A 19,734-nucleotide genomic window follows, 5' to 3' on the forward strand; every position below is an offset into this window, starting at 1 on the left:
ACTGCACATAAAGTTCAGGGAGACAGATTTGAGCTAGCACAGAAAAACAGTGAATTTAGAGGTGCGCATAAACTACTTGCCCTGTCTTTTGCTCCAGACTATAAGATCTCTGCACCTCATTAAAGAAGATTTTTCTCTCCTTCTCCTAAGTGCCAGTGCCCTCCCATGATCAGGTACAAGGCTAATGAAATTGTGTTGGTATTTCTTTCCCCACAGCCTGCAAGTGCACATCTAGGAGCATCAGAAATGAGCCACAGGAAAAAAAACAACCCACAACACATTTGAAGGTTGACTTTGAAGTCAGCTGGTAATGTTTCCATGGAGATCAAATGCTATGGAATTGACAATGAATTCTCTTGTTGAGCCTTTCCTTCCAGGGGAAAAAAATCCCCACAGAACAATACTTCTAAATGACTGCACTCTGCAGTACAGTTGTGTTATTGACTTGCAAAAAACACATCTATATCCCACCCCTGTTTCCTTATGGAAATGTTACCTCAGGTTTCAACATTTCAATGCCAGGTATTCACCTAGAGAATCAGATATATTCCTGAGGTACTGGAAAAAAAATAACATCTAGTGAAAATAATATTCTATGAGACAAAAGATATAACTCTGCATTTGAACTTATGCTGTAAATGAGAGTTATGATTCCCCTTGAGGAGTATTATAACACGAAATTATAAAAGAGTATTTCAGTTGCTGATAGGCAGTGACACACAGATGTCTGTATTGCAAAAGTGAGTGATCTTTCCTATTTCCAGAGTCTCCTATTTCCTTTTCAAAATGAGTGCCAGCATAAATAAATAAATGCAAAACGTGTTGCTGGTGCACCAGAGAGGAGAGAGAAGTACTAGCAGTTAAAATGTAACATGGACCCCCAGCTCTTTTAAGCCTTGTCCTGCCATTTGCTGAGCAACTTTTTCTAGCTGGGAAATGCTCAACAGGCCATTCTGGCAATATATTAACCTCAAATGATGGCAAAGGGAATGTATGTCTGCCTGAGTGATTTCCTAAATATTTATTTTTTGAGTGAAAATAGGAAATTAGATAGCATTCAAAAGGCAAGAGGTAACAGTTGCTAAAGGCTCATCACTAATGGTTCACTGGTCTGGTTCTACCAGTTCCAGTTCTACCCCATATCAGGACATGTGTATGTGCAGTGAACCCATATCCACACGTACATGTCTGGATGTGTATCTGTCAGTATCCTGGTTTTGAAAGACACACGAAAAGAAAAGCCACACTTCAGACTCCAGAAACCTGGCCTAAAGTGGGACCAAGGAACATGACGTTGAACCAGGTCTATGAGAGACACCACAAACTGTACAGGGAGAGATGTTTTAAAGGAATCACAGGATTGCTTAGGTTGGAAAAGATCTCTAAGTCTGACTATTAACCCAGCACTGCCAAATCCACCACTAGGCCATGTTCCTAAGCGCTACATCTACACAGCTCTTGAATGCCTCCAGGGATGGTGACCCCTTCTCTGGGCAGCCTGTTTGAACACACTTTTGGTGCAGAGGTTTTTGCTATTACCCAATCTGAAGCTTCCCTGGAACAATTTGAGGCCATTTCCTCTTGTTCTATGATTTGTTACTTGGAGAAGAGATCAACCCCTTCATAGCTACAATCTCCTGTCAGGTAGCTCTAAAGAGGAATAGTCTCCCCTGAGCCTGTCTTCTCCACAGTTAAGAACCCCAATTTCCTCAGCTACTCCCTATAAAGAGGGACAAATCCTTAAGAGCTAAAAATGACATTTTTAGACACAGGTTGACTCTTATTTCCTGAATATGAATGCTCTTGGCCTTGTTGCATTACTTCCTGATGGGCATAAAGCCTGCATGAGTGCTCTGAGCTCTGCTTCTCCTCACAGGTCCAAAAAGACCCTCATCAGCTCCTTTTCTGCCTTCCACAACACCCTTGTCATGTGTTTGAGGGTTTTAAACAATCAAGAGCCTTTAAGTGTTTTAAACATTTAAAGCCTATTAATGCTGTACATTAACTCAAGCTTGTTCCAACTCAAAGCCTTAAATCACTTTAGAGCATAATGCAAAATTTAGCCAAAAGCACAGGTAGGAGCCAGAGTGTTCACGTGTGTGGTGGGGGAGGCTTGGCAGAGGGGGGAATCATTTTGTTGCGCTGAACCTGGTCTGAAAACACTTTCATAACCCATTTATGGCATCTCTTGATACAAACCAGCCTGTGTCTCCATCTGGAGGTCAATCCACATAAATAAGTCCTCACAGTGGTCTGTAGGGAGTTTTGCCAAATTTTTAAGCTCCTCTGCAGTCATCATTAATTTAGAACCTCCCACAGGAATAAAACATGATTGGTATCTCATTTTTTTCCAGTCTTCCAACTTGTTTTGAATTATAAATACTCTTCAAAGTGGCCAAAGGTATTATGCCTTTGTGAAAACTGTGTTTATCCCAAGCTTCACAGTTCACATTCCAGTAACTTACTGCAGATCTTGGTTTTTCTAAAGATCACATGCTGCTGTTTAAGATCTGTCTGTATACAATTGTGCACACACATGTACATTTATACTTGCCTTTACATAGGGAAAAAAATAATTGATGTAAACTTTCTAAAACTATTCCTTTTTTTGGGAAGAAGCACAAGAAACTAAACTTTCAAAGAATAATGTTGTATAAATGAAAAATATATATATGATCACAGGAAATACCTTCCATATTCAGTGTTGTGGTTGATCATGTCACCACAAGTAAGCATTCTGAAGAATGGGTAGAGACCTTGATTATTAATGAAAAATAGAAATCCTAGGTGCCCTGTGGGACATACCATATTTCCCAATGAATTCCAGAGAATGGCTCTTACTTTCTCCCTTTGTTTATCTTTCTCTTTGCTTCCTCTTGGCAGCTACTATGAAGGTACTTCATAACTGCCTAGGAGATGTCAGTCACAGAGCATTGCCTTACACCTGCTACATTAAATTGTTCCATTTTTGTTAAATTATTCAGCAATGGAAGGATTGTTTTGAGATGGCAGGACCACAGTTGCGTAGAATAAACACTCTTATTTTCTACCGTTCCGTACTATTTTCAAAGTACAGTGAGTTAAATTTGAGACTCAAATGACTCAACAGCTGGTAACAACCCATGGCTGCAAATCCACAGATGCCTCTGTTGTCATCTCTTCACACATGCACAGCACGGGCGGAGGAAGCCCAGCCGGGGGGTTTGGAAGACAAGGCTCTCTGTGGAGGTGGGAGTGAAAGAGGATAAGGATGTGTGCAGCACAGCTACACCAACAGCAGCTCCCAAGCCCTGGTTTGAAGCCCCACTTTCTGGTGGGATTGGCATCCCAGCTGATGGCACTGGCACAGAGCCCTGGGTGTGTCTCCGTCCCCGCTGGCACCTGGCGACAGCCCCGTGTGAAGCGTGGCACAGCTGGGGCATGAGAAGGTGACCCAGTCTAAATGGTCTGTCCATCCTCTGGCTGTGAGGATAATAAACCTTTTTGTTGCCTTTCGCCTGGACTGAGGAAAGGGATATTTTGCAAGGATTTCTGAGAAGGCTGGAAATTACTTATTAAAAGCTATTTCTCCCTGTTGAGAGTTTTTTGCAGATTGAGGAGTTCTTGCTGGACAATGGCCATATTCAGCCGATGCACAATCCAGCCTGCTTGTACTAATGGACAATGGACACATTCACAAATAATGAATAATGGACATATTCAGAAATGGGGTCCATATATCCTTGAAAAAGATACAAGAATAAGAGTCATCAGGACTCAGCAAGTTTGTCAGCAAGCTTGGGAAAGTAAGAAAAAAGTGAGTCATGGATGGGCCAGACAACCACAGCAAGACGCGTGAAAAATTAGATGATCCAATCAGCATTCTAATTTAGACGCGTGAACAGCTAGGATTAACCAAGCCTGTATTAGCTAGAGATGTGTGGACAGTAGAGATTTATTATAAATATAGTCTTTTTAGGGATAATAAATTTGGCTTCACTGGATTATATTGGTTATGGTGTGATGTCCCTGAACCTCCGCACCCTGCATCTCCCTAGTTTAAAATTTAAAAAAAGAATGCATTCATAACATACATAAGTGGGTTTTTCTTTATTCCTTTAAAAAAATTCTCTCTTGCCTATCTGAAATAAAACATTACATTATGCCAACACACCTGCATAACTTAATTTTTTATTCCCTCTCACACATCTTTCCTGCCTGCTTATCTTTACTGCAGCAGCCAGCATTGGAATGAATAGGTGATCACCTCTGCTCTGGGAAAGATTTAAAGCTTTTCTAACCTTGACCTGGTCCTCTAAGTATGGACAGGCTACAGAGAGTAATGTCTTTGCAGCACTCTTAGAGGGGGTCAGAAGAAGCCCAAATCAGTGGCAAAAGTGGAACTGGCAAATGGCACTTGAAACCCTCAGACTGGCAGATCCCCACTGGTGACAAGGGAGGAGAGGATGAAAGAAATTACTGATTTTTTTGAAAGCAAATGCTAGAACAAAAAAATCAGGCCAGAAGAACTCCATACTACTACTATATGTGTACAGCGTGACTTCCAGGCTTTTCAGTGCCAGTAGAAAAGGAAGTTTAAGACTCCCAAGCAAAGCTCCAAGCCCAGTACCTCAGGCAAACATATCACTAGGCAAAGACAAGAAATGAGCTGCTATATGAGACTTCAGATCATTTTATTACCAAACTGCATGGTGAAGCCAAATCACATATGAGGGCATTTAACAGCTGGAATAATTTCCAAATAGACTAATTAGAGACTGAATTATTAATGGTAGAATCTCTAATTGGCTCAAAGCAAGGTTACAGCAAGAAACCCACTTGACTTTGCAAAGAATAATGAATATTTGCAAGGCTAGTAAAATTACATACTTCTCTAAGGAAATTGTTAGCAAATGGGAAAAAAGCCATAAAGTCATCCTAAAGTGTATGTCACAAGACAAAACTGGCAGAGACCTGATAAGAGTGAAGAAAACAGGTAAAAGAGTAAACAAGTGCAGAGATGATTTATTACATTCATTTGCAGGAAATTTGGAACAAAATAAGACAACACAGAAGTCTCTCCCTGAAGGACTGCCTTGTTAGGCATGCAGTAAAACCCCTAACCTATTTCACTGAAATGCGTTCTCAGTTTCAAATTACAGACTTACAAAAAGAAAATACATGGATGTGCAGCTGATGGATAGAGCTCTGATAAGGACGATAAAACATCATTCTTTGTCAGTCTTTTAATACATTTAAAATGGCAAGTGAGGTAGCTTTGGCCAGGGATAATTGTGTGCTGAGGCAAGTACCAGAACATGATATTGGAAGTGCCATTTTGTATTTCCAGCTGGGACAACAGAGAGAGGGGGAGGATGAAATTACTGCCAAAACACTGGATCATGCCACCAGGAGGCAGCCACCCCACTTTCCCCACCGCAGGCACTGATGAGGAGGAAAAGGGCTTTGAAGTATTTAGGTAAGAAGTTAGCCCTGCCCTCAAATTAGAAATAATGCAAGCCATATGATATTTCAAAACAGCTGACTGAAATCAGCTGAGCTGGGAAAACATCAGGCTATCAGAGATTGCCTTTAAAAGATTAATTTATAAAGCAAGTACAGTAACAGAAGATGTGGTGAGATTGGGCTTGCATGACTGCAAACCTGAGATGCTGAAACAAGAAAATCCTGTGGATGAGTTTGCTGGAGAGCAGGTAGAAAAACCTAGGGTTAGATGGATCAGCTTGTTTGCTGATCATGATACAGGAAATATTCACAAACAACTTGATGGAGAACTGAAAGAAGGGATTCCTGGAGACAATGGAATTTGCCTTGGTAGAGTTACCAGTGTGCCAATTTGTAGCATCTCAGCTCTTTGAAGCTGGAACTAAAGCTGACATTTGACCTTGACAATATTGGCTAAATTAGATGTCGAGGGAGTGAAGACACCAACCAAAAGAACTGGCAGGTTTGCCATGATAATAAACTCAAACTAGTCAAGGATTTGAATACTTTCAAAAGAACTGCTCAAAGCCAGAAAATGCGATCACCACTTCCTGGGAACTGATGAAGTGGCCACGTCTGGACTTGAAAATGCAAAGGCACAGTTTTGGTGCAAATAAATTTGCTTTGGTCAAAACACAATGTATAAAATATCCCACATGCATTTCCTCAGATAGATGTTTAACTGAATTCCTGTTAGACTAGGTACTTTATGAGCATGAAAGCATCACGTTTGCCACAGGACTAACATTTGGAAGTAGTGTTACAGATGCTCCTAAAGTTCCAGAAATTATTGTAAAATTACAAAATTACTGGTTGGAGCTTTTACTGGTGCACAGATTTTCAGTAATTTGCATGAAGAGAAAACACAAGAACCTGCAAGAGGATGTGCTTGCAGTCATGTATAATTTGAGTGTGACCCACTTCTGTAATAGAATTAAACAGTCTCAAGTAAGATGAATAAAATGAACTAATCACAGTGAAATTTAATGGCACAATTCCATATGAAGAAACTATCAAAAAGGGAAAATCTCCCACCTTGCAGGGTAAAATGATACTGACAATGCTGGAATGTAACAACAGTGAAATAGGAGGCTGTGCAACAGTACCAGCATGCCAAGTGAGATAAAAAGTACTAAACATAATTTACAGTATCTGTCTGACTCTGTAGAAGATGAGGGACTGAAAAAAAAATCCTGCTGTGGTCAGGCAAATACTGCTGTTCAAGAGAAGGAATCCAAGTATAAATTTTACAATAAATACCAAAAATTATGGAAAAGAACTGTGGAAGCCATAAGGGATCTGTGATTGCTGCTGATACAGATACATTTGGACTAAACAGAAAAGATGAATTATTAATAATTTTTAGCTTGTTATAAAACATGCAGAATAGCAGTGTAAAACAGACTCTAAACCATAGTTTACTTGACCTGGATTCCGGATGAGCTAAAAACCAAATAATGGCCTGCATTTCGTAAACGACTTGTTTCAGCAATTTGCTTGAGAAATTAGATCAAGCAAAGTAAAGCAAGTCCTTATGAGGCACTGCCACATGGGTTAGCAAGAGGACTGTTTGGTAAATATAATAAAGAACCAGAGGTCCAAGCAAACCATGTCTGCTCTTATTAGATTATTATAGCACGCTTCTCAGTGCTCTGTTGAGATTTCCTGTTCAAAGAATTATGGGCAATAAGGGACAGACCCCATAGATATGTTAAGCTGGCAATGTTTAAGCATTGAAAAAGAGCTATTTGTCTAGAAATAAAACCAGAACAAATGCTACAAATCTAGCCAAGACAAGTGGTGTTGAAAATGGAAGGGAAGGTTAGATTTCAGTCTGATTCTATGGCTACCAATTGAGCACAGTCTCCTCTCAGCTGCAATGAGGTCAGATGGCAGAAACCTTCCAAAGCAGTTTTCCAATTATTGGACCAGAGAAAAAGGCAAAACTAAGAGGCACTCTGTCCCCATGCATTTTAAGAAACAGCACAGTAATATGTTGGCAGCACTTACGGCATGACAGAAGCAATGGTTTTGTATTCAACACTGTCCAGCAATAAAAAAGTTTAAATTCAAAGACTCATTGGCTGTAAAGGAATGACTGTGTAACACATGACACAGTCTGAAAACATTGATAGCTACTGACTTTTAGATTAGATGGCTCTAGTTGTGTATTTTATTAACTGACTGTTTCAGTTTGTAGATGTTACTTTATGCCCACTTGCTGTTAAAAAAATCAGTTTAGCAGTTGCTATTGACTTGTGCAAAACAAGAAAGAGGGTAACCTTTGGGTAATACTGATCCACGCATCTGCACTGAAGCAGAAAATAAGTTTGATCTCCTCCCAGCACATCTTTATTTATAATATTACACATCTTGACAGAATTTGGCAGATAAAATAATCTGGTGCCTCTCATTTAAATTAGTGTTGTGTTCCAACTGCTGGATCTGGTTATTATTTTGTCTATGCAAAGAGCATGCTACTATCAGATGGCTTCCCACTGCATAGGTACTTCCACTCTGTGTTCAAGTCAATTATAAACCTTCTGGTAAACAGTTTCAAGCAATTGGCTTTTTGTGGCATGCTGTCTTTTTCTTGTTTTCCAAACCACATTTTTGTAGCTCTTCTGCAAGCCTCTCCTATTCTTTCCACATCCTCCTTTAGCATTGACACCTGATTAGGATGTCCAGAAATAGTTTTGCTTAGCCCAGAGATAACCCCACGTCATGATCTCATTGCATATTCCATAAAAAATAACACATTTAGCAGCTGCATTGCACTGACAGCTCCTGTGCAGCTGGATGGTCTCAGCACCCACGATTCCAGAGAGCTTTGCAGAGCCACTGCTCTCTGAGAAGGAGCAGCTTGTTCCATGGGGATGGCTGAGGCTGCTCCCAGTTTAGTGTCCTTGGCTCCATGTCCACTGAAATATGTGCTATTTGAGCATCCCAAATGATGGCTTTGTTAGCTGTGAGTGACCCATTCCACTACATATGGTTAAAACTGAATCTCTTTTCACCTGGAAACTTTATGAGTCATCTTTCAAATCTCTCAAAAATAACAGGTAATCTCTGCAGCTACACTGGAAACCAACCCATATATCATAATAATAATTTCCGAATAGCAAACAAGACATAGCTAGTTTCTAATAAATGTAAATTTTCTGTACTTATTTAGTATATTCTTAATGCTTTAATCTAAATGTTGGGCTGTAGTAAGTTAAATACCATGCAGATATCTAAGCAGGTTGGGCTGTAGTAAGTTAAATACCATGCAGATGTCTGAGCAGATTAGAGCAAAATGGCCCCTGCACAAACTAGGCTTTTAAATAAATAAGAAACACCAAGCTCATCTGGCAAGCCATCACCTATAATGTTTTGACACCCACAACAAACCATTTACAGACATCCCCATGAAGACCAGTGTGTGCTGGCAGATTTCAAATGTGTTTGTGGGCACAGAGAGAGCTGATGTCTAATATCACCAGCATAACACCACTAGAACATAAATACTTGTTACTCCAGCACTTAACTCCTCTTCTGGGACTACAGAATCTCTCCTCTATGTCACACACTGATCTGTGTCACACCACAGTACAGATAAACAGATGATAAAATGCACAGAAGTGATGATCTGCCTGGAGGGCAAAAACCCAGCTAAACAAAAAGCAGCAGCAGAGAAAAGAAGAGAGAACAGAAGTAGTGGTGTTCACTTTGAGGCATTCACCCAGAGCTGTGTTTGGGACTTGACTTTCACACCCTTCATTTCAAGTAACTGTGTCTTGAAATTTGCTGCTAACAGAAATTGGGATGGCATCTGTAGTAAGGAAGGCTGGTACATTACATGGGAAATGTTGGATGACCTTGAGGGCTGTTGTAGTAGGAATGGGAAGAAGTTCAAAAGCACAATGTGTCAGGGCATGGACCTGGGGATTAATAAACCAAACCTCTGGTGTAAATTGGGAAAGCATCAGTAGGAAAGTACAAAGGTGGAGAAAGGTCTGCATGTCTCACCCAGCTGCAGGATGACTGTGGGTCTCCAATGTGATGCAGCATGAAAAAAGCAAATAAAACCACAAAATACTTCAGGCAAGGAATCACCAGCAGGGGAAGGAAACCATCACACCACTTACACAAGGCATTGATTAGACCTTGTTAGAGAATGGTCCTTACCCATATTTGAGAAAGGCAAGCACAAATAGGAACAGGTGGGAGAAAAGGCTGCTAGATTGATAATTGTTCTTACAGAGAGAAGTCTACAAAGAAGTCTATGTAGAGTGGGAAAAGGAAAACAGAGAATGCTCTTCATAGGTATAGCAAATAAAGAGAGATATAAACGAAACGTTACATTTGACTCAAGAACACCTGATGAGTAATAAATATAGATTATAACTCTCAGCACAGGTTCTAGGTGTCAAAGTGTCCCAATGTGGAATTGGATAGTGGTGGGAATAACATCTTCATCATCCTTGGATTTTTACTACTGAGCTTACTAAGTGACAGTGTAACATCCAACAGGAGAGTACTGCACTAAAAAACTCAGATTACCCTTTGTACTACCATCAGTTACAGACACTCCAGACAAGTTTTGTGATGGAAGTTAAATGTAAATATGACTGTGTGATCTTTGATATGCACCAGAAGGAGCTCAGAATGAAACCAAGTCCAGATCAGGCAAAACAACTCTGAAAACATATTTTCAGTGACTTAGAAAAGGAGGGACGTGGAAAGAAGGAACATGAAAACAACAAGAAAAATGCATTTCTTCAAACAGCACCATCCTTACCTCCCATGAGGAAGAGAAGCCCTGCCACATACTGCATAAGGCCTCGATCCCAACAGCACCCCAGGACACCGATAATCCACCCAAAGAGGATGATGGCCACGGCCATGCCCATGAAACCAGCGGTCATCCTGCGCAGATCTGCAGTGGGGAAGACACAAAAACAACATGAGTGGGAACAGTGATAAATCAGCATCATCAGGGGGTCATAACAGTCGTAATCCAAAATGCTACTGATCTGTGAGGACTTCAGTGTGTGTTGGTATGGGATGATTTAAGTAAGGGTGATTCAGAGCAAGGACAAACCATAAATTAAGTCACTAGCTTGGGCTGGGGAGAGAGAGCAGCTGACTGTTTTAGCACACAATGAAGCTCAGTGCAGATGCACTCAAGTGACTTGTGACAGCTTGCTCAGGAGCTAGAAGTTGTAAAATGGCCTCAGTGCAATGCAGTGCCTAATAACTCCAGTGTCTGGGCACTAGCACAACATCTGTTTACATCTTGCCTTCTCATCTCTGTCCATTACTCCCCAGTATCCAAAGGATGTCCCTGCTCCAACTGATCAGCAAAGCAGTTTTTATGCTTTGCACCAGCACAGACATGACAGAGTATGCACCTCAGCTGTCACCCTGTGTGTCACTGAGCCCCTCTGGGCCACAGCTCCCCACATGTAAGTTGGGCCATGGCATCCAGGGGTGGTTCCTCCAGAGCAGCAAGGCACACAGATACTCTGGTGTCAGACATCATTAAATGCACTCCAGACACACAGCTGGGACAGAGGACACATCATTGTCCTCTCCTGTACCCAGATGGTGACCTTGCCAGATGATTTTTGGTGAGGATGTTTTTGACTGCTCCAGGGAGCACTAAGAGTAGGAGGAGGCCAGGGCACTGGAGAAAAACATTTTTGCTCTTCAAGTGGGGACTGAGTACATCTGATGTGGGTGACAGAGGCTGACCTGCGTTTATTTCATAAATAAAGGAAAAGGGCCCCCAAGTCTTAATGAAAGGAATACTTAAATAAAGACCTGGCTATGTTGCATATTTGCCTTGTGCAAAAAGGATGGGACTATGGGACTGCTGGGAGCCCTCTTCCTGCATGTGCTGGGGAAAAAAATTCTTCACAGTTGGTTTGGATGTGAAATCTGGGCAGTGAGACCACGTGGCAACTGAAAGAGCAAGGACTATGTGAGCTAAAGAGCATCTTCACACCCTCAGATAATGAAACAGATGGGGGCATCTTCTCTAACATTTGATTATTCCCTGTCCCCCATTCATGCACACATAAAGAGTTTAAGCACTGATATGTCAAGAGTATATGAGCAAAGAAAATTCCAGCCAAGTCAACTCTAAACATTTGTTTCCTTCTTGAAACTTTTTTTTTTTTGCACAGCAATGATTTTACTTTTTTCCCCCTCAAGAAACAGAATGCTTATGACAGAGAAGGAAGATTTGAAAAGTGTGAATCATCCACCAGTCTCTATGGCAGCTTTTCTCTTTGGCTGGCCTTTGACTATGTCTCAGTTTCTGTTATTTTTTATGCTTTTCCAACAGTAGATAAAAAGACCAGCAATACCCACAACACAGATTCAATGAATTCTGTGAAGAGATAAATTACCATTACCATAATCAGAGGTTTATAAAACTTCATTTCCAAAATGCTAAGTGTCCACAAAGTCTATCAGTATGCTAGGACAGAATGACTTGAAGGCAGTTTACTCAGGTCCATGTTCATTATAGCACTTTGTATGCAAGATCAAGTTGCAGAACACAACCTCTCCCTTGAAGCTGTAACTCCTTCCTGTAGATTATCACTGATTTTCCAGGGAGTCTCTCTGAAAACATAACCAGGTCTTCAGCTCACCAGTAACCAGGCTCTTTTAACAAGATACACATCTTAAAAGTACTTTTGTCTTAGGTTTTGTGACTGTCCCACCACATTTGAGTATGTTCAAGGAGCTCCAGTATAAGAAAAAAAATATTTCCTGCAGAAACTTGTACTTCCCCCAGGCAGTGTCTCTGTTCCTTGGGGATTTCTCAGAGTGCTTTCTAAAACAAGCAGTAAGTGTCAGTAAGCAGTTTTGATGGCCAAGCGTCTTCCTACTTTTTCAGTCCATGAGGCCCTGGGCTCAAATTGAAAATGAAAACATAAAGTCTTTACTGTTTCCTGTATCATCTTCCATAACAGCACAGCACATCTCTCCAAGGTGCTGCACAGCTCTTTGTGTCAGCCCTACAAACCCCTTGCAATTTGACTTGTGAGTGCTGACTCCAAGTAACACCATTTGCCTGTCCAAATGGAAACAACCTGCCTCTAATGAGCTCAGCTGAAATAGCTTTATTCAGCTGCAGGATGTCCAGAACCCCTCAGATCTACCCCAATGGAGAAAACTGGCTGATGGACCCAGTTTTCAAAGGCTCCAGAGTGGATCACAAGTGGATCACATCAACATGTGTGCCAGACTCAGGAATGGTGTTTATCCTGCTAAAATCTCTATGAATTTTGCCATTAAACAGAAGACTTAAAGGAGCAGGACCAAGATTTCTAGGTCAAATTTTGACATTTGTTTCCCTCAACCTCTTTTGCTGATTGAGTCTGAAATTCCCTTTCTAACACAGCAAAATCCAAATAGAACTTCTCTGTGAACTCTTAGTTCTCACAAGTTCAGTGAGCTTAGTTTAAGACTGCCACTGCTTAGGCCAGTTGCAAATCTGCTCCTCACAAGTCTATCCACTAGGGATTATCCGAAACAAATAAACTTTCTTTTCTATTTAAAACTATTTGGCTTTTGTCCTGCCATAACATGTCTTGAGGGGAGCCCTTGGAAAGGGCAGTGCTGGGAAAGAGGGTTCTAAAGTTGGTTTCAATAACAGCCTGCACTTGTCCAACAGCATCCACCTGGCACTCCTCACCTGTCAGTGCCCACATGAAGCTGAGGTCAGTGCTGGGATCAAGTCTACTCAAAGTGATTCTTTTGTGGAAAAATACTTAATGGATGTCAATGAATTATCATCCTCAGGCTATTTAGAGGAATAGGAGCCTATATTCCCCAGACTCAATCCCTATTAATGGGGTTGTTTATGATTACTGTTTGTTGGTGTGGTGCTTGACATGGAAAGGACAGAAGAAAAGCAAAGATTTGCATTGTGTACTCGAGGCAATATCTAAATTTGTTCTGCTAATTTAGGATGGAGGGATGACATATAAATAAACAATAGCTCATCAGTACAAATTGATGGGGTTTTGTCTGAGTTTGATTGGCACTGATAAAACCCTTCCTGAATGCATCCTGCAAAGGTAAAAGGGGTCATGCTGTCATGTAACACCACTTTATGACGTTTGAGCACACTCTGGGTTTGGTTTATTTTTCTGAAATTGCTTTTATTTATTTTTAGACTATGAAATTAATAGTTCTCTACATTCTTTCTCTTTTTGAAAACCTCTCTGAGTAATAGGATCTCAGGGTCATGGCATGAAAACACCAATCAACTGAAGGAGTGACTATGCCAGCAAAATACATTGTTGAATCTTCTACAGCCAAATGGGAGCTGCAACAGCAAACAAACTTATCTCAGTGCATTCATGAGCACTGCTTAGCTGGTCTGCAGCTGATTCTCTCCTGGGTACCCATCCCAAGTCCTCACACTGTAGCAAAATGCACAGATTGTAGGGACACTGAATTCCCTTTCACCATCTAGCAAACCAAACCTTTAGAAATGTAGCTACAAGGTGAAAGTAAGGAATGTATTGCATTGTTTATTCCATAAGCTAAAATACAGAAGTGAATTTTTAATGCTTGGCCTATATAACTGCTAGTTTCAATGATTTACTAAATGGACATAGATACCAACATCACTTGGGGGTGAAAACACAATATTCTCTTTCCACAAATTTTTTAAAAACACCTTCTTCGTCCCTTTTTCTTTTTACTGTTGACTAAAAGCTATGCGTGAATTATCTTCTCTTTGGGAGACTTTTCATATCTAGTACTGCTACAGGTGCTGCTGCATGTAAAAGGCAGGGAACTCAATCCTGACTCAAAAGCAATGTGGATCATCAAGCAAGGAATACAGGTATCATTTTCATGTAGGTTGGGAACAACAAACTTCTTGATTGATAACACTGGAGAAGGGACAAAGAATGGAGTAATCCAAGTCCCATGATGGAAGCTGAAATGATAAATTTGAAAGTCACAAGGTTTGTGAATCATGATGAAAAGAGACACATTAGCATTTTAGACAATGTCCTTAAAATACAGACAGATTCTCATAAACCAACATGCATTTCTTTAAAGCATTTTTGTTTTCTGCTGGGAATATTAACTCTATAGGTTTCCTGAAGATAAAGAAAGGCAGAAAAACTGATTAAGAGCCATTTATTTCCAAGCAGCATGTGATGGAAGGTTCTCTCTGTCTGTTTGCAAATGCCCCTGCCCTTCCTTTCACCCTGATATCTGTCCATCTGTATTTGTTATGAGCAATAAGGTAATTCATGCTGGTTACCACATCGTGGAAGAAGTTTCACACCCCAGCAGCTGCAAACATAACATGTTCTGATTCAGCTTTGCTTTTTAAAAATTTCAATATACCTTTTTGACTTTTGAAGTTCCATTCTCTTCCTTGAAATTGCAAGTCATCTTTCTAAAGCAAGGGCTCAGTCTTCCTGTTGATATCTATCTTCCTTTCCACAGAATTTAATAATATCTCCTAAAAGCTAGAGACTGCTTTCCTCACAACACATACAGGAAGGACTGTATGAGACTCTTCTGAAAGATGGGGAAACCAAGTCAAGAATACTCAACATGCCCCCAGCTACATGAAAAGTTTGTGGAAAGTGTATAATTAAATCTGTATTAGCAGGATTTCTGGACAGACCTTGAACAACACAGCACAGCTTTTCCTTTCAGAACTGCTTGTTCTCAAGTGTTTGTTAGAAATTCAAACTACAGTGTTCGTTGTCAGACCCTCAGAAAGTGCAATATTGCTGCAAACAGTATTTCAGATAGTTCATCCTGCATGTCCTCCTTCATTCTCCCATTAGAGAAAGGTCTGCAGGGACTAAGCACCCCAAAGTCTATATCAAGAATATCTAGAATAGCTTAGAAGGCATTCTGGGTATATCACAGTTCTTTCCTGAGGTGTTCTAAAAAATGGGAAATCTAAAAGGAAATCACAAATGCATTTCTGTGCCCATCTAGGAACAGATGTCAGAATATAGTAATGTCACAAAGAAATAGACTTGGATAGTGTAATTCTTTAGCATAATCTATCATTGCAGGTCACTGTGATCTATACCCTCCTGTACTAAATTCCCTCTGATTTGTCTTTACCAGGGATCGAGAGCATTTGTGCTTGAAAAGAGTCAAAATCGCTCCTTTTTCTTCCTTTTCCAAACATATGTATTGGAAATTGTTCAAGAACTGCACACAGCCCTAGAGCACAATTTACCAGATTTCACTGAGCTTTGTTTAAATGACTTCTCTTATAAGGAATCAGCAGCACAGAGGTATCTTTCTCCAACATAATCCCTTCTCTTATCTCACCCTGAAACTTCAGCAGGGGCAAGATAGAATTGGACAGACATGTCTTTTATTGAATGCCAGCCCGACAGCTCCCAGGTACAATGAACCAGGGAGTGTTAATGCAGGTGATTTTGAGTGGCATTTTCTGGCTCTCACTGTTCTCTCTGCAGAGCTTAAAACTGTATTTTGGATGAAGTTGGCAAATAGAGGGTGAGGGTTTTAATCTTTTCTTCGCACTTCAGGTATGAAGAGATAAGAAAAGAAATATGTATTAGTCTACCTGAGACTGTTAAAATCTCTGAGTGCCTTTCACTGAATCATGTGGTAAACCCAGTCCTCAGTTTAAAGATTACTCTAATGCAATCTCAATGAGTACAACCCACTTCAACCAAAGTAACAGTAGATTACATTTACATGTAAGTATCTGCACCAGAGAGACTCAGAAATATGCACATCACAAACATACACTGAAACACAACTCTGTCAAAGCTGAGAGAAAGAACAGGAGAAGACCCTCACAAACAGGGAAAGCGGCTCTGTCAAGGATGAAGTGAGCCTTCATATCTCAAGAGGTTATAAATGGCCTTTATAATACACATTAAATAACAAAATCCCAACACCTTCTGTTGACTAGAGATTGTTATTTGTGTGATAAGTTGTTTGATTGCCAGCAATGTCTGGACCCACCTACATGGAAAAGCTGATGGGAAGCTTTGCGAGCTGGCTGTGGTCTGTGCTACTTAACACATCCCTGAGGATGAGGTGTATGGAGAGTGGACATCATGAAATTGATTTATTCTTGTCAGAACAGGCCATCTATATGGATTGCCTCCATCAGAGTTCTTAAGTGTTCTTACAGTTATTTAAAACAGAAACAATCACAAAAGGAAGGTGCCAGCTATGCACTGCTGGCACTTCAGTCTGCCTTCCTTCATCAGAAATCCCACAATTTCAGAGCCAGGTGAATAGCTTATCAAGGGAGAGATGAAGTCATGTCTTCTATAAAGGCTGACACCTTCAGAGGTTTATGCTGGCAAATAGCAAACCCCACATGACACTGCAATTTCTTATCTCTGGTGAACTGTCATAAAACACCAGAGGAAAGGGGAACTCCCAGACCAGGTCACATACTGGTGTTACTGCCTGAAAGAAATTCCTCCTCTGTTTAGGGAAAAATACAGGGACCTAAGAAATTCTGCAGTGACCTAAGGCACTATCTGCAGCTCAAATAACAAGTTCTGATTTTATTCTTGCCTCTTCCTCAATGTGGAGCAGAGAAGAGGCCAAAGAAAACCCCCAGACAGTAAGGGAGGGAAGGGGGAAGGCAGGCAGGCAGAGGAAGGAAGGAAGGAAGGAAGGAAGGAAGGAAGGAAGGAAGGAAGGAAGGAAGGAAGGAAGGAAGGAAGGAAGGAAGGAAGGAAGGAAGGCTTGTTTAAGTTCAGCACAGAAAAGTGTCTCATGAGGGTGAAAAGATCAATTTGTCTTCAAGAGACTTTATGATATGGATATCAGAGAGTTCAATGCACAAAGGGGACATTTGTAGCAGGAATTTACACATCTGAAGCAGTTCCACCATAGAAGATGCAAGACATGTTCTGGGAGAAGGATGGCTGTGAATACCATCCTATAGAATGGTTCAGCCTTTGGCTCCAATCCTACTTTCCCTTAGCCTCACAATGAAACTTTGGCCAGAGAAGAAAAAGGGTATTTTTGGCATTTGTGTTGCAACTCAGCCCTGAGTGACAGCAGGATAGGAAGAAAATCTTTGCCCTTACAACCCCTGGTCTAGTGGGCCAGAGTAGCTGAGCCTATGCCAAAGCATCGTTCCACTCAACTTTACTCTGTCATGCCCCATTCTACCTTCCCTAGTCCACACCATTCCCTGTCCTCCTCTGGTTCTGGTGAGATTTTATCAGAAAGCACCTGAAGCTGATCATTTACATTCCTCCAGCAATGTTCAGGAGCTGATCTTAGCAAGTCTTTCTCTCTCTCCAGATTTACTATCCATGATTTCAGCTCTGCAATATATGATCATCTAGGAATATTTCCAAGCTTTGGTCCCAGCAGAGTACACTTGCAATTTGCCCAGTTAACCCTTTCATCCCTCTTTTCCCTCTCTCCACAGAAACAGGGAAGTCTGAGGCACCTGCAATTTTGGCCACTCTTCTTCATATTCATAACTTTAATCCTTCTTGGTCCTGCTAGCTGAGGCCACACAAAGCAAACATTTCTCAATTGTGACCAAGCTAAGAGGCTTTTCATTACACAGCTTCCATGGATTATGCAGGTGTTGAAAAATCTGAGGCATTTGAAGTAGGCTTCTGCACAATTTCAGTGAGGACTTTGGGACTTTATGACATCAAAGCTGTGCCTTTTTCATTTTTCTTCCATCCTGTACTTTTGAAAAACTCAGGTAACACACACTGTTTTATGCTGGTCATCTCTTACTGGAAGTGACTTCTACCTGGAGCCAGCACAGCACAATATGATCTTGGTGGTGAGGAAGGACAGCACAGCCCCTCAGCATCACATTAGCCTGACCAGAGGGATCCCTCCTGGAGAATGTGAGGTGCTGTCTCCCTGGTCCCAGCCCCTCCACCCCTGGGGGTGGTGGGAGAGGCCAGGTGGAAAGCCCATTTCTAAATGGAAATTGCCCTGCGTTCTCCAATGGTCTGGAAGAAATCTGTGACGGGCTCTGGGTTCAGGGCAAAGGTGACTCCCTTCACTGTAAAGTGCTCTCAGTGCTGGTGAGAAGTGCTGCTCTGACACTGAATTCTCCATGTATGCCTCCACAAGGCACAGTGCACAGGAGGCAATGCAGAGCAGGGCACCAGGGCCAGCTTCACCCCATAGCTCTGCTGCCAGGCTGTCACAGGCACCTAGAGATGCCTTGAGGGCAAGGAACTGAGCATCAGTGAAGAGCCCTGTGAGCTCTGCTTTCCCTGAAATCCGGCGGAGGGTTGGGCCCTCTGAAAATCAGATTTTCTCCTGTCTCCCAGGGGGGCCATGGAAGCCAGTTTACTACTTTTTCTTCATAGGTATTCAGACATATGGTATTCAGATAATAATGAGGTACAGTAACATTTGTATGAAAATAATCTGGACAAAGAAAGCCCTATTCTATATATTAGTTACTTTATTATTTAGTTTGCAGAATTGCCCTTATCTGTGAGCAGACTCTGCCCTGTTAAAGTCTGCTTTTTATATGCTGGTCATCATCAGAGTATCAACATATCCACTAATCACATGGAATTTTATTAAGATTTAATCTTCAGTTATTATCTCTTGAACTACTTCTTGCAAAGGTGGATAAGGTTCATCAGGGCCAGAAAGAAGCAGAAGAAAAACCAGAACCACTTCTTTTCTTTCAGTGAGGAGAGAAGAGTGAACAAAAATAGATGGATATTTGAAGAGTGATGAGAAAAATTAAAGAAAACTTTAAAAATGAGAAATGGAGTGTGACAAGAAGCAAAAACCAGAATTGTATGTAGAACTCCAGTATCAGACAGTGTTAAGTGCTTTTTGTAAAAAGCAGATTTACCCTAAGCTTCTCCCAAAGATAAATGGAGATGTGCAGCAATGGAGCAGAGAGAGACTTGGTAACAGCACCTTTGTTTTATCTATTTCCCTCTGCATTGCACTTCCCTCCTCTGCTGCCTGTCCCAGCACCAAAGCTTTGCTCACAATCAGGAGCAACTAAAATATTATGCTAAAAGGTTTTCCTTTCTTTTCATCCCCTGCCCCAACCAGTGCACAAGCCTGAGCATAATCCCAGCACAAAGCATTTGGAGCAGCACGCTTAATAAATGGCCAGCATGAACAAGGCTGGAGGTGGAGGGATAGTATCTCTGCTTTATCAGTGCCCCAGCCCTCTGCTCAAACACACTCATTTCCCAGCATTTCAGAACCCAGCATTAAACATTTTCATTCAGGAACTCTGAAAGATGT

At 41.2% G+C, this 19,734-nt stretch overlaps 1 protein-coding gene across 2 annotated transcripts in view; it reads right to left on the reverse strand.

Annotated features, from left to right (window-relative positions):
• TMEM178B (transmembrane protein 178B) overlaps window positions 1–19,734 on the reverse strand; it is a 216,017-nt gene that overhangs the window by 13,865 nt on the left and 182,418 nt on the right. For both annotated transcript variants that reach the window (XM_031061460.1, XM_005426392.3), the window contains exon 3: window positions 10,268–10,405. In XM_031061460.1, the coding sequence (XP_030917320.1) occupies window positions 10,268–10,405 (138 nt within the window). The remainder of the gene's footprint in view (window positions 1–10,267; window positions 10,406–19,734) is intronic.

This window comes from Geospiza fortis, unplaced genomic scaffold, assembly GCF_000277835.1.
Source record: "Geospiza fortis unplaced genomic scaffold, GeoFor_1.0 scaffold8, whole genome shotgun sequence".
Taxonomy (NCBI): Eukaryota; Metazoa; Chordata; class Aves; order Passeriformes; family Thraupidae; genus Geospiza; species Geospiza fortis.